Here is a 12,093-nt window from a genome sequence, read left to right as displayed (position 1 = left end):
ATTACAACAAAGATGTGAATGTGCTGGAGCGTGTCCAGAGAAGGGCCAGGAGGATGCTCAGAGGGCTGCAGCAGCTCTGCTGTGAGCACAGACTGAAAGAGTTGGGGCTGTGCAGGCTGCAGAAGAGGAGGCTCCCAGGTGACCTTCTGGTGGCCTCCCAATATCTAAAGGGGGCCTGCAAAATAGCTGGGGAGAGACTTTTGAGGCTGTCAGGGAGCAACAGGACTGGGGGGAATGGAGCAGAGCTGGAGGTGGGGAGAGTCAGAATGGAGGTGAGGAGGAAGTTGTTGAGCAGGAGAGTGGTGAGAGCCTGGACTGGGTTGCCCAGGGAGGTGGTTGAGGCCCCATGGCTGGAGGTGTTTGAGGCCAGGCTGGCTGAGGCTGTGTGCAGCCTGCTCTAGGGTAGGGTGTCTGTGCCCATGGCAGGGGGGTTGGAACTGGCTGCTCCTTGTGGTCCCTTCCAACCCTGCCTGATTCTATGAAATGGTGTTGTGCCTACATTTTAGGTTTATCATTGGCTGACAATTACATAACCCCCACAAAATAGGGATAAATATAATGAAAAAGAGAAATGTGAGGTGATTGATAAATACATATGGCCAAGCTTATTGTGCTTTGATCACAGCTTCACTGAAATACTCTCCCCACTGGCTTCTGTAGCCTTGCTCCTGAATGAAACCAACAGAAAGCAAGTCCAGGCTATCTATTTTTATGTAAACTTTGTCTAATTACATTGTCATAAACTTTGTGCAATTAAGTTGTCGAAGCTGTACACTGTAAAATTATTGTGAGGTATTGATGTATATTGGTTTGGCATCCAAAAAAACCAAAAAAAAGCATCCCATTTTATGCCTAAATGTTGATTTTTGTGAATCTGTTGTTGTTCATCATTATCTCTTCACGTGAGTAAACTGTGCACTTTCTAAATGGAATGATTTAGCCCTTCTGTAGTGCTTTACAGTTGTGAAATGCTGTATGAATCTGACAGCATAGTGCAGCACGGTGAGGAAGGTAGATAAGTAAGTATTATTATCCCTATTTTACAGATGGGGAAGCTGAGGCACAGAGGTTAAGTGACTTTTCCAAGGCCAAACAGCAAGTCAGTGGCAGATCCAAGATTAGCGCTCGGGGACTTCCTGGATCCCTCTCCCATGCTTTAAGCAGTAGACCACACTGTTCACCTGACTCAGCAAGCAACTCATTGCAGTTATGGACAGTTCCAAGGACTCTTACCTGGTCAGTGTGTCCACACATTTGTTTGCAGACTGCTGCATTATGTCATTATGGTTTGAATACCTCAGTCCTGGCGGTTTTGTGTGCTTTGTACAAGTTCTGACCTTCATCATCGTCATCAAATGGGTTGAAAACACCTAACATAAAAATGGCATGGGGAATAAAAATACTTTTCATGCCTTGTTGTAGCCACGGGCAAAACTGCAGAGCATTCCTGGCTTTGAGGATGTTAAATGTGGAGGTTGGTTGTGGCTTAGTGTGTTAAGAATAATGCAGAACATGAATTTTGCCTTCCAGAATTGTTTTGTGGTGAGTCTTGCTTATACTGAAGAGTTTCAGACTCTTGTTTATTGCAGCACTTAGAATCATATTAGAATCATAGAATCATAGAATCAACCAGGTTGGAAGAGACCTCCAAGATCATCCAGTCCAACCTAGCACCCAGCCCTATCCAATCAACCAGACCATGGCACTAAGTGCCCCATCCAGTCTTTTCTTGAAGACCCCCAGGGACGGTGCCTCCACCACCTTCCTGGGCAGCCCATTCCAATGCCAATCACTCTCTCTGTGAAGAACTTCTTCCTAACATCCAGCCTATACCTCCCCTGGCAAAACTTGAGACTGTGTCCCCTTGTTCTATTGCTGGTTGCCTGGGAGAAGAGGCCACCCCCCCCCGGCTACAATGCCCCTTCAGGTAGTTGTAGACAGTAATAAGATCACCCCTGAGCCTCCTCTTCTCCAGGCTAAACACCCCCAGCTCCCTCAACCTCTCCTCAGGATTTGTGCTCCAGGCCCCTCACCAGCTTCATTGCCCTTCTCTGGACATGTTCCAGCACCTCAACATCTTTCTTGAACTGAGGAGCCCAGAACTGGACACAGTACTCAAGGGGTGGTCTGACCAGTGCTGAGTACAGGGGCAGAATAACCTCCCTTGTCCTGCTGGCCACACTGTTCCTGATGCAGGCCAGGATGCCATTGGCTCTCTTGGCCACCTGGGCACACTGCTGGCTCATCTTCAGCTACTATTTATCAGTACCCCCAGGTCCCTTTCCTCCTGGCTGCTCTCAGCCACTCAGTCCCCAGCCTATAGTGCTGCTTGGGGTTGTTGTGTGCTTATACTGAAGAGTTTCAGACTCTTGTTTATTGCAGCACTTAGAATAATGTTGTAGCTTTCCTGACTTTCTAGTAATGCTCTGCTTTTTATTAGCAATTGTTTCTTGTCTCCAGTCACCACGAGAAAGTGGAGTTGCCACTCCTTTTACTTGTATTGCAGTAGTACTTACCTGCAATGAAGCAAAAGCCTAATGGCAGTGAAGTAGTAGTGAGCCCTTCATTCCCTTCTCCAAGGAGGCAGTACAGGACTCACACATTACTTCTAGACTAAATGCAGTGTGACTTCTGTGCTGGTAAATGCAAGGTAACTTTCATACTGCTCCCTGGGAATAAAAGGAGAGAGTGCAGGGCTGTTTAATTGGCCTTTGCACAGAGTTTGACAAGTGAATTGGCAAGATCACAATGCTCCCAATTAAGCTGTTTTTCCTTGCAATATTAATGGAATAAAGCCACTTCTGAGAATGAGGGAAGGCTGAGACTTGCTGTGACATTACAGGAAACAGAGGCAGGGAAGAAGAACAGGAGTGCCAGAAGCTGAAAACTGAACACATGGGAAAGGAGAAGTCAAAGTGTATGAGCATATTTTGATAAATATTAATGAATTCATTTCTATTTAGATGAGGATCTGCAAATGTTTTAAACTGTCCAACAGTTTAATATTTCCTCATTGTAAATTTCTCTTATTATTGCTTCCCCAAGGCCTTTTCAGAATCAGTAAAGTACTGAAGGCTGTCTTATGCCAGAATGCCATTACTTCTCATGTGGCTTGTAGTACTTGCCCTTTGCTATCATGCCTAATAGAATCATAGAATCAAGCAGGTTGGAAGAGACCTCCAAGATCATCCAGTCCAACCTAGCACCCAGCCCTATCCAATCAACCAGACCATGGCACTAAGTGCCTCAGCCAGGCTTTGCTTGAAGACCCCCAGGGACGGTGCCTCCACCACCTCCCTGGGCAGCCCATTCCAATGCCAATCACTCTCTCTGTGAAGAACTTCTTCCTAATATCCAGCCTATACCTACCCTGGCACAACTGGAGACTGTGTCCCCTTGTTCTATTGCTGGTTACCTGGGAGAAGAGGCCACCCCCCACCTGGCTATAATGCCCCTTCAGGTAGTTGTAGACAGTAATAAGATCACTCACCCAGAGGCATGGCATCATGCTAGCATGGCAAACAGGCTCAGCTATGTCTTAAGTGCATAAAATAGTGGACTTATTTAACTAAACTAAGATGATCAAATGGTTTGTGTGACATTGTAGTGCCCTAGTACAGCTTAATAGATTATTAGCTAATCCTGAATTATTAAACCAAGTTTCAATAGGCCTTTCCCCTATTGTCAGCTTTCAGTTGCATGCTATTATCTGCAAGAAAGTTCTAATAAAGACACTGTAAGACTCTCAGGCCTCTTTAACAGCCCAGATGCTTGCTGCTGACATGTTCCTAGGAATTTTCTGCAGAAGATAGTTACAGCATGGTAGCTATTTTTGTAAAAGAGAGGAGCCTGAAACAAAAGCTTAGATCCAGACTGCGTGACATCCAGCTCTCCATGTGAATCGTTTCCCCTGGAGCATAGGCTCTTAAAGAAGAGTTGCTTATGCACTTTTATTTCTTGCTATACTCTGTTTCATTCCATATATAGAATGAATGTATAGAATAAATATATGATACAGAATATATATAACATTTAATGGTGGTATTTAAATCCCCTTGCTTCAGAAGTTCTTCACAGAGAGAGTGATTGGCATTGGAATGGGCTGCCCAGGGAGGTGGTGGAGTCACCATCTCTGGAGGTGTTCAAGCAAAGCCTGGATGAGGCACTTAGTGCCATGGTCTGGTTGACTGGCTAGGGCTGGGTGCTAGATTGGACTGGATGATCTTGGAGGTCTCTTCCAACCTGGTTGATTCTGTGATTCCTTAAGATAGACATTTTATTTAGTGCAGTCGAGCACCTTACTGAAACTCTTCCACTAATGACATATATTAATTGAGTTTTTTGGTATAATTAATCCTTTTTTTCCCCCTTCATTACCATGCACTGAAAACTGTGAAGTGGATGCTATATTTAGAAGGTGGTTCTATATGGTGTCAGACTCATAGTGAAGCCAATATTTGTTTTAGCACAGCATCCAGTGCCCAGCTGCTGAACTCCCAAAAGAGTTCTCTACTTAGGGCAATGTGATGTTTATTTTTAATGTCAGAGGCAGCCAAAATAACTAATTTCTGTAGCTTTTTTAGCCTGAGTGCTTAATTTGTCACATGGCACATCCTTTTAACAGCCTTGCAGTTCCTAAAGGTGGCCTACAGAAAAGCTGGGGAGGTACTCTTTATTGAGGAAGTACAGTGTTAGGTTCATAGAATCAGTCAGGGCTGGAAGGAACTACAAGGATCATCTAGTTCCAACCCGCCTGCCATGGGCAAGGACACTCTACCCTAGAGCAGGCTGCACACAGCCTCAGCCAGCCTGGCCTTAAACACCTCCAGCCATGGGGCCTCAACCACCTCCCTGGGCAACCCATTCCAGGCTCTGGAAAAGGCAGTTAGTGCCATGGTCTAGTTGACTGGATAGGGCTGGGTGCTAGGTTGGACTGGATGATCTTGGAGGTCTCTTCCAACCTGATTGATTCTATGATTCTCATGCTGAACAACTTCCTCCTCACATCCATTCTGAAGGTTGAGGGGTCATGACTTTAAACTAAATGAGGGTAGATTTAGAGCAGATATTACGAAGAAAATCTTTACTGTGAGGATGATGGGGCACTGGAACAGATTGCCCAGAGAGCCACTTCCATCCCTGGAAGGGTTCAGGTTGGATGGGACCTCAAGCAGTCTGCTGAAGTGGAAGATGTCTCTGCCCGTGGCTGAGCAGTTGGAACTAGATGGTGTTTAAGGTCCCTTTCAGCCCAAACCATTCTATGGTATGCAATGCAGTAGAGATTACAGCTGAAGTGAATGTATGACTATAGTATAAAATCAAACATGAAATATACAGCCTGAGGAAGAAGAGCCTTTCTGTTTCTGATATTAGGGTGGGCTCTCTGCCTTTAATATCATTACAACTTGATGTTTGTAAAGAGCAGCAAAAGCTTTGCAACTTAGCAGTAAGCCACAACTGTTTTCCATGGTATTGGAGTTTTCTTACCATATTATTCCTGAGTGTCATTCTCTACCTTTGCCAAAGTAGAAACTGTTAGTACCAGTAATTTGGGAATTCTGTGTGTATCTCAGGATCCCAAAGCCAAAAAACACATCTGCAATCTCCCTTTCTTCAAGAGTACAAGAGAAAACCTGCCTGAACCAGACATAGCTCATGTCCTTCGTTGTCCTTATGTCCTCTCAGGTCCTCATGTTTTTATTAGTGCCTAGTATCTGATGTTTATCCATTGTCTTGCAGGTTTTAGCAGAACTTCACATCAAATTGAGCTTTAATCAGACTTCAATTAAAAAATGATGGAAAAGGAATATATTTTAGTAAGGAAAATTAAATTCATATAAACTTTTTTCTTTCTGAGTAGGAAGAAGATTCTGCTATGCTAAAAAGAATCTGTTTCATAGTACTATATGCAGTCTTTACAGTGGTTTCCAAATGAGAAGCAGCTTACTTGTCCTTTTCAATCTGTTTTGCAGAGAAATGATGAAGAGGCTGTTGTGGATAGAGGTGGAACTCGTTCCATTCTCAAAACACATTTTGAAAAGGAAGATCTAGAAGGTAAGAGATTATTTTTCGGTGCATGACTTCTCCAAGTGCTGAAATGCAATCACAGGATGTCAACTTTTTGATTTGAGTGGAGATGCAAAGAGGCTGAACAATGGGGCAGTATCTTCATTTATTTTAAAAAGATGAATATTACATTTTTTTTTCACAGCAGTGCTCAGGTCCAGATGATGGTGGAGGGCGTTTGCTAGTTTCAATGATCCATAATTGGATCATTGAGAAAAAGAGGTTCTGCCTCAACACAAGGGGGAACTTCTTTACTGTATGGGTCACAGAGCACTGGAACAGGCTCCCCAGGGAGGTTGTGGATCTCCTCCTCTGGAGACTTTCAAGGCCTGTATGGATGTGTTCGTCTGTGGTCTGTGTTAGATGGGATTGTCCTGCTCTGGCAGGGGGGTTGGGCTTGATGATGCCATGGTCTAGTTGATTGGATAGGGCTGGGTGCTAGGTTGGACTGGATGATCTTGGAGGTCTCTTCCGACCTGGTTGATTCTATGATTCTATGATCTCTTTGAGTCCCTTCCGACCCCTAACATCCTGTGGTCCTGTGACAATCTACAAGGTAGTCTACAACTACCGGTACAGAGGCTGTAGCCAGGTGGGGTTGGTCTCTTCTCCCAGGCAACCAGCAACAGAAGGGGATACAGTCTCAAGTTGTGCCAAGGGAGGTCTAGGCTGGATGTTAGGAGGAAGTTGTTGTCAGAGAGAGTGATTGGCATTGGAATGGGCTGCCCAAGGAGGTGGTGGAGTCACCATCCCTGGAGGTGTTCAAGAAAAGCCTGGATGAGGCATTCAGTGCCATGGTCTGGTTGACTGGATGGGGCTGGGTCTAGGTTGGCCTGGATGATCTTGGAGGTCTCTTCCAACCTGGCTGATTCTGTGATTCTATGCTAATCAAGTGCAGTAAACATGCATGCATGCCCTCAGATGCATCGTTCTACATTTAGGTTTTCAGATATGTACATGCAAGCAGGACTGATGGTTTAGTGCTCATAATGGTTTCTGCACTGGTGTCAGAATCCTCTTGAACTGAATGAAAACATTCTGCAGTATCACATATTGGACAGATTGTTCATAATAAGCACTACAGAAATCACCTAGCATCACTGTGTAGAATTAAGTGAGAAATTGTGAGAACTGTCTGACCGTAACGACCTAATAATTCAGTCTCTGAAAGAGTTGCATTTCAGTTTGTTCAGTGGATTGCAAAATTGTTCAGGTTACTTCTGTCCTTACACTCCTCTTGCATTGACCCTGCTCCACATCATAATTATTGTATGAAACTGAGTTTCTGTTGTACATATTTTAATTGTTAGCTTCTTGTGGCAGGCTGTGGAAGATTCTTTTTGTTGTCATACAGAGAGCCTCAGGAACTAGCCCAGTGGAAATCTCTAGATCTGGGATCTATTTCAACACCATACATCAGAAAAGCTGTCTGCCTCAGGTCTAGAGAGTGCTGTCTCCATAGAATCATAGAATGAGTTGGGTTGGAAGGGTCCTTTAATGGTCTTTCAGTACCCCTCCAGTAAGCGCAGACCTGAGCTTTCTAAATGACTACCTTTGATTACTTCATAAGAGTAATTTCCCCCCCCCTCTTTTCTCTCTGGCTATGAATTTTGCATTCTCTTGCATGATGGTCAAACTGATGATTTCTTATGAATGTCCTATGATACACAACTGCACCCTGCTGTTGCTTCCCCCAGTAGTACCTCAAAAAGCAGACGTGGCTGTGTCTGTGTGAGGTGGTCTCTCATAGAAAGATGTGAAGTGTCACACACACAATGTAGCATATGTGATGTAGGTAGCTCTGAGCACATAGAACCATAGAATCAACCAGGTTGGAAGAGACCCCCAAGCTCATCCAGTCCAACCTATCACCCAGCCCTATCCAATCAACTAGACCATGGCACTAAGTGCCTCAGCTAGGCTTTGCTTGAAGACCCCCAGGGACGGTGCCTCCACCACCTCCCTGGGCAGCCCATACCAATGCCAATCACTCTCTCTGTGAAGAACTTCCCCCTAACATCCAGCCTATACCTCCCCTGGCACAACTTGAGACTGTGTCCCCTTGTTCTATTGCTGGTTGCCTGGGAGAAGAGGCCACCCCCCACCTGGCTCCAATGCCCCTTCAGGTAGTTGTAGACAGTAATAAGATCACCCCTGAGCCTCCTCTTCTCCAGGCTAAACACACATGCAGGGGTAGATCTCAGGTGGGATGTTTCTCAGGTCACATTTAAGGCTTTTGGTGTCTCCAGGGGTAAATGGCTGCCAGTGGATCAGGTTGGCAGTGACAATTTTAGAATGAGGCACACAACCTTGGGTTTTTTGAATCTGGCACTTAGTCTTCTGTGGTCTTAATTACACGTTGGGCAAAATGAAACTCTTGTATCTGGTGTCTTTAGAGAAACACCAGATAGAAGAATAGAATCATAGAACCTCCCTACCTGAAGGGAGGCTGTAGCCAGGTGGGTTTGGTCTCTTCTGTCAGACAACCAGCAACAGAACAAGGGGACACAGTCTCAAGTTGTGTCAGAGGAGGTCTAGGCTGGATGCTAGGAAGAAGTTTTTGCCAGAGAGAGTGATTGGCATTGGAATGGGCTGCCCAGGGAGGTGGTGGAGTTGCCATTCCTGAAGTTGTTGAAGCCAAGCCTGGCTGAGGCACTTAGTGCCATGGTCTGGTTGCTTGGCCAGGGCTGGGTGCTAGGTTGGACTGGCTGAGCTTGGAGGTCTCTTCCAACCTGGTTGATTTTGTGATTCTAAATATGGGATCACTGCATCCAGAAATATGAACTCTCAGAAAAAAAATGAGGAGTGTAAATTTTAGGGACAGGTATCTTGGGAGAAGCACAGTGATGCTGCCTGGTTGTATAGAAATCAGGTCAGGAGGGCCAGGGTGTGGCTGAATCTGAACCTGGCAAGGGATGTGAAGAATAATAAGAAGGGCTTCTACAGGCTGCCTTTAACAAGCTGCCAATGGTGAGAGGCAGGAAGGCTCTGTGCTGAAGGCAGGATGCAGAAAGGTGTGGTTTTCTAAATCATCCCCCTTTAAATACTTCAGTTTGAAAACCAAACTGGCCAATAGGCACTAGCATCATTGTTCTGGCCAAGGAATTCAAAGCTTGGTGCCTCCTTTGACCAGGCAGGCACATTGAGGGCAGCACCTGGCTCATGGTGCTAAGCCCCCTAGCCCTCAAGGCTTTGTTGGGACCAAACCCTTACTGTTTGCTCATCTAACACAACAGGAGGAGGAGCACAAGGGTTATTGCCCCACCAGGAACAATATAAATCATTGTACCTCAGAATATCTATTCTGACACTTTGGACAAAATTTAGATGATGTGAACTGATTACTGAAAGTCACAAAAGACTTCAAGATGAATTAGGAAATAAACATCACCAGGACAACACAGAACAAGGTATAGAAGCTGAGAATTTAAGCCTAATAAACCAGAAACTAATTTGAAGTGTTAGTGTGCTTGTAAAGATGCTTTATATTTAACAACCTGTGTGAAGGACTCATTTTGATAGTAAATATCCTGCTGACCAAAAAGAAAAGTAATCCCAGAGTATGTAATTGTCCTTTAAAAAAAAGTTTAAGTTATTTTCTTTCTTTTTAGATTTGCTTTAGTTTGTGACAGTAATTTAAAAACTCTTTAAATGAGATTTTGATTTTAGAGTTAACATCTAAAATGCTCATTGTAATTGAGCTCTAATTTAGTAAAAACCTCAGTGGCTCCAGATAGTGAAGCAGACTTTTACTTTCCAAGACTGGACATTTTTTATAGAGACAACATAATTGTGGACCTGTCTCCCACTGACATTGTTTACGTGAAAATTAATAGGACCTAGCAGCTCACAGGACTGAAAGAGCCTAAATCTTATTAACCTGTTGGCCTTCATTCAGCCTTGCCTCTGAGTAGATGTGAGCCAGCTACTCATTCTGCTTGGCTAGACAGGAACATCAATCAAGGTCTCCCCTCCCTTTGGCTGCCAGGATGCTACAGCCTATTGTACATAATTTGTTACCTCATCAGTACAGATACCCTGCCTCAAGCTTCTTGTCTCTGCTCAGTTCATATCATAGAATCAACCAGGTTGGAAGAGACCTCCAAGATCATCCAGTCCAACCTAGCACCCAGTCCTGTCTAGTCAACTAGACCATGGCACTAAGTGCCCCATCCAGTCTTTGTTTGAACACCTCCAGGGATGGTGACTCCACCACCTCCCTGGGCAGCCCATTCCAATGCCAATCACTCTCTCTGGCAAGAATTTTCTCCTCACGTCTGATCCATACTTCCCCCAGCACGACTTGAGACTGTGTCCTCTTGTTCTGTTGCTGCTTGCCTGGCAGAAGAGACCAACCCCATCTGGCTACAGCCTCCCTTCAGGGAGTTGTAGACAGCAGTGAGGTCTGCCCTGAGCCTCCTCTGCTGCAGGCTGCTCGCCCCCAGCTCCCTCAGCCTCTCCTCACAGGGCTGTGCTCCAGGCCCCTCACCAGCTTTGTTGCCCTTCTCTGGACACCTTCCAGCACCTCAACATCTCTCTTGAATTGTGTAGCCCAGAACTGGACACAGCACTCAAGGTGTGGCCTGATCAGTGCTGAGTACAGGGGCAGAATAACCTCCCTTGTCCTACTGGCCACACTGCTCCTGAGCCAGCCCAGGATGCCATTGGCTGTCTTGGCCACCTGGGCACACTTCTGGCTCATCTTCAGCCTCCTATGTGCCAGTACCTCCAAGTCAATTTCTGCCTGGCTGATCTCTCTCACTCTGTCCACAGCCTGTAGCACTGCTTGGGGTTGTTGTGGCCAAAGTATAGAACCCTGCACCTGGCCTTGTTAAATTTCATCCCACTGACCTCTGCCCACCCATCCAGCCTCTCCTACCATCCAACAGCTCCACACCTGCTCCTAGCTTGCTGTCATCTGCAAACTTACTGATGCTGGACTCGGTCCCCTTGTCTAGATCATCAATAAAGATATTGAATGTCTTTAGGTTCACTCTGTGCTGTCTTGTTCTCCTAGCAGAATTGATTGTTAGGTCGAATATAAGCTGTGGAAGTAAGGACTTGAAGAGAGGTTCAGCTTGCTCTATGACTGTATTGTTTGTCGAGCTTGTATAGCTGTGGCTTTATTCATGAACAGGCATTGTGGCTTTACAAGCAGAGAGCTCTTTCCTTTTGTTGCCTACCAGCTACTGCATGCTTTAGCTTGTTCCATTTGCCATTTCTAAGGCACATCTTTCTGTAGTGCCTCTTGCTAGTTTTGCTTCTTCATATGTCTCTCATTGTCCTTTGAGGTCTCGCTTTTCTCCTGTGTTGTGCTTACTCTCTTGCCTTGGTCATTGTCTGCTTTGGCCCTTTTGCATGCACCTCCTGTCCCTTCCCAGACATTGCCATGTTTGTGGGAAGGTGACTCACCTTGCAGATTAATGAATAACTGCAGGCCAATTTCATAAAATCTCCTTGGAAATCCACATGAAATGAAACAAGTGAAATAGATAAATAGAAATAATTAAAGCACAGAAGTTATCTCCTAGTACTGTCTGTATGCCATGGCCTTTTGTCAGTTATGAGCTTTGGGTTTTGAAGTTTGGCTTTGCTGTGAGCTTCACAGACAGGGAATCTTTTCAGTGTTTGGGGGGACTAATATTTCCAAATATTCCACCTTGTGTAAGTTCTGGTCATTGAATTTGGCACAGACTAGCTTGCCACTGTGGATGAAAGCAAAACTGCAGCATGAGAAGACAGAAATGCTGCTTCTTCTTAACATACAGTTGTGTTAATACTGAGTTTGCATTTTTGGACTTGTTGCTAATTCCAATTCTTCCCTCCTATAAGCACAGCTTCACTTTCCATCAGAGGAAAGTGTGTAACTGTCTGAGAGGGTCCTTTTATATTCTGTGTCCAATGACTTTTCTTTACTGTTTCCTGGCAAACTCTGATCTCATAGTAAGTCTGTGCAGAAAACACTTCTGGAGCAACAGGAGTGAACACACATGCAATTAAAAAGGCATTTCATCCTAGCCACAACCT

At 45.0% G+C, this 12,093-nt stretch overlaps 1 protein-coding gene across 7 annotated transcripts in view; it reads left to right on the top strand.

Moving 5' to 3' along the window:
* The window catches only part of SLC4A10 (solute carrier family 4 member 10), a 193,056-nt gene that overhangs the window by 55,613 nt on the left and 125,350 nt on the right, over window positions 1-12,093 (top strand). For 5 of the 7 annotated variants that reach the window (XM_064164139.1, XM_064164112.1, XM_064164102.1 and 2 more), the window contains exon 2: window positions 5,973-6,054. In XM_064164139.1, coding sequence (XP_064020209.1) covers window positions 5,973-6,054 — 82 coding nt within the window. Of the gene's footprint in view, window positions 1-1,046; window positions 1,237-5,972; window positions 6,055-12,093 lie in introns of all 7 variants that reach the window. The other 2 variants (XM_064164124.1, XM_064164118.1) reach the window with 1 other exon arrangement.

The sequence above is a fragment of the Pogoniulus pusillus genome, chromosome 2, assembly GCF_015220805.1.
Source record: "Pogoniulus pusillus isolate bPogPus1 chromosome 2, bPogPus1.pri, whole genome shotgun sequence".
Taxonomy (NCBI): Eukaryota; Metazoa; Chordata; class Aves; order Piciformes; family Lybiidae; genus Pogoniulus; species Pogoniulus pusillus.
The sequence above is the reverse complement of the archived record's forward strand: the minus strand, read 5'-3'. Positions and strand labels throughout refer to the sequence as shown.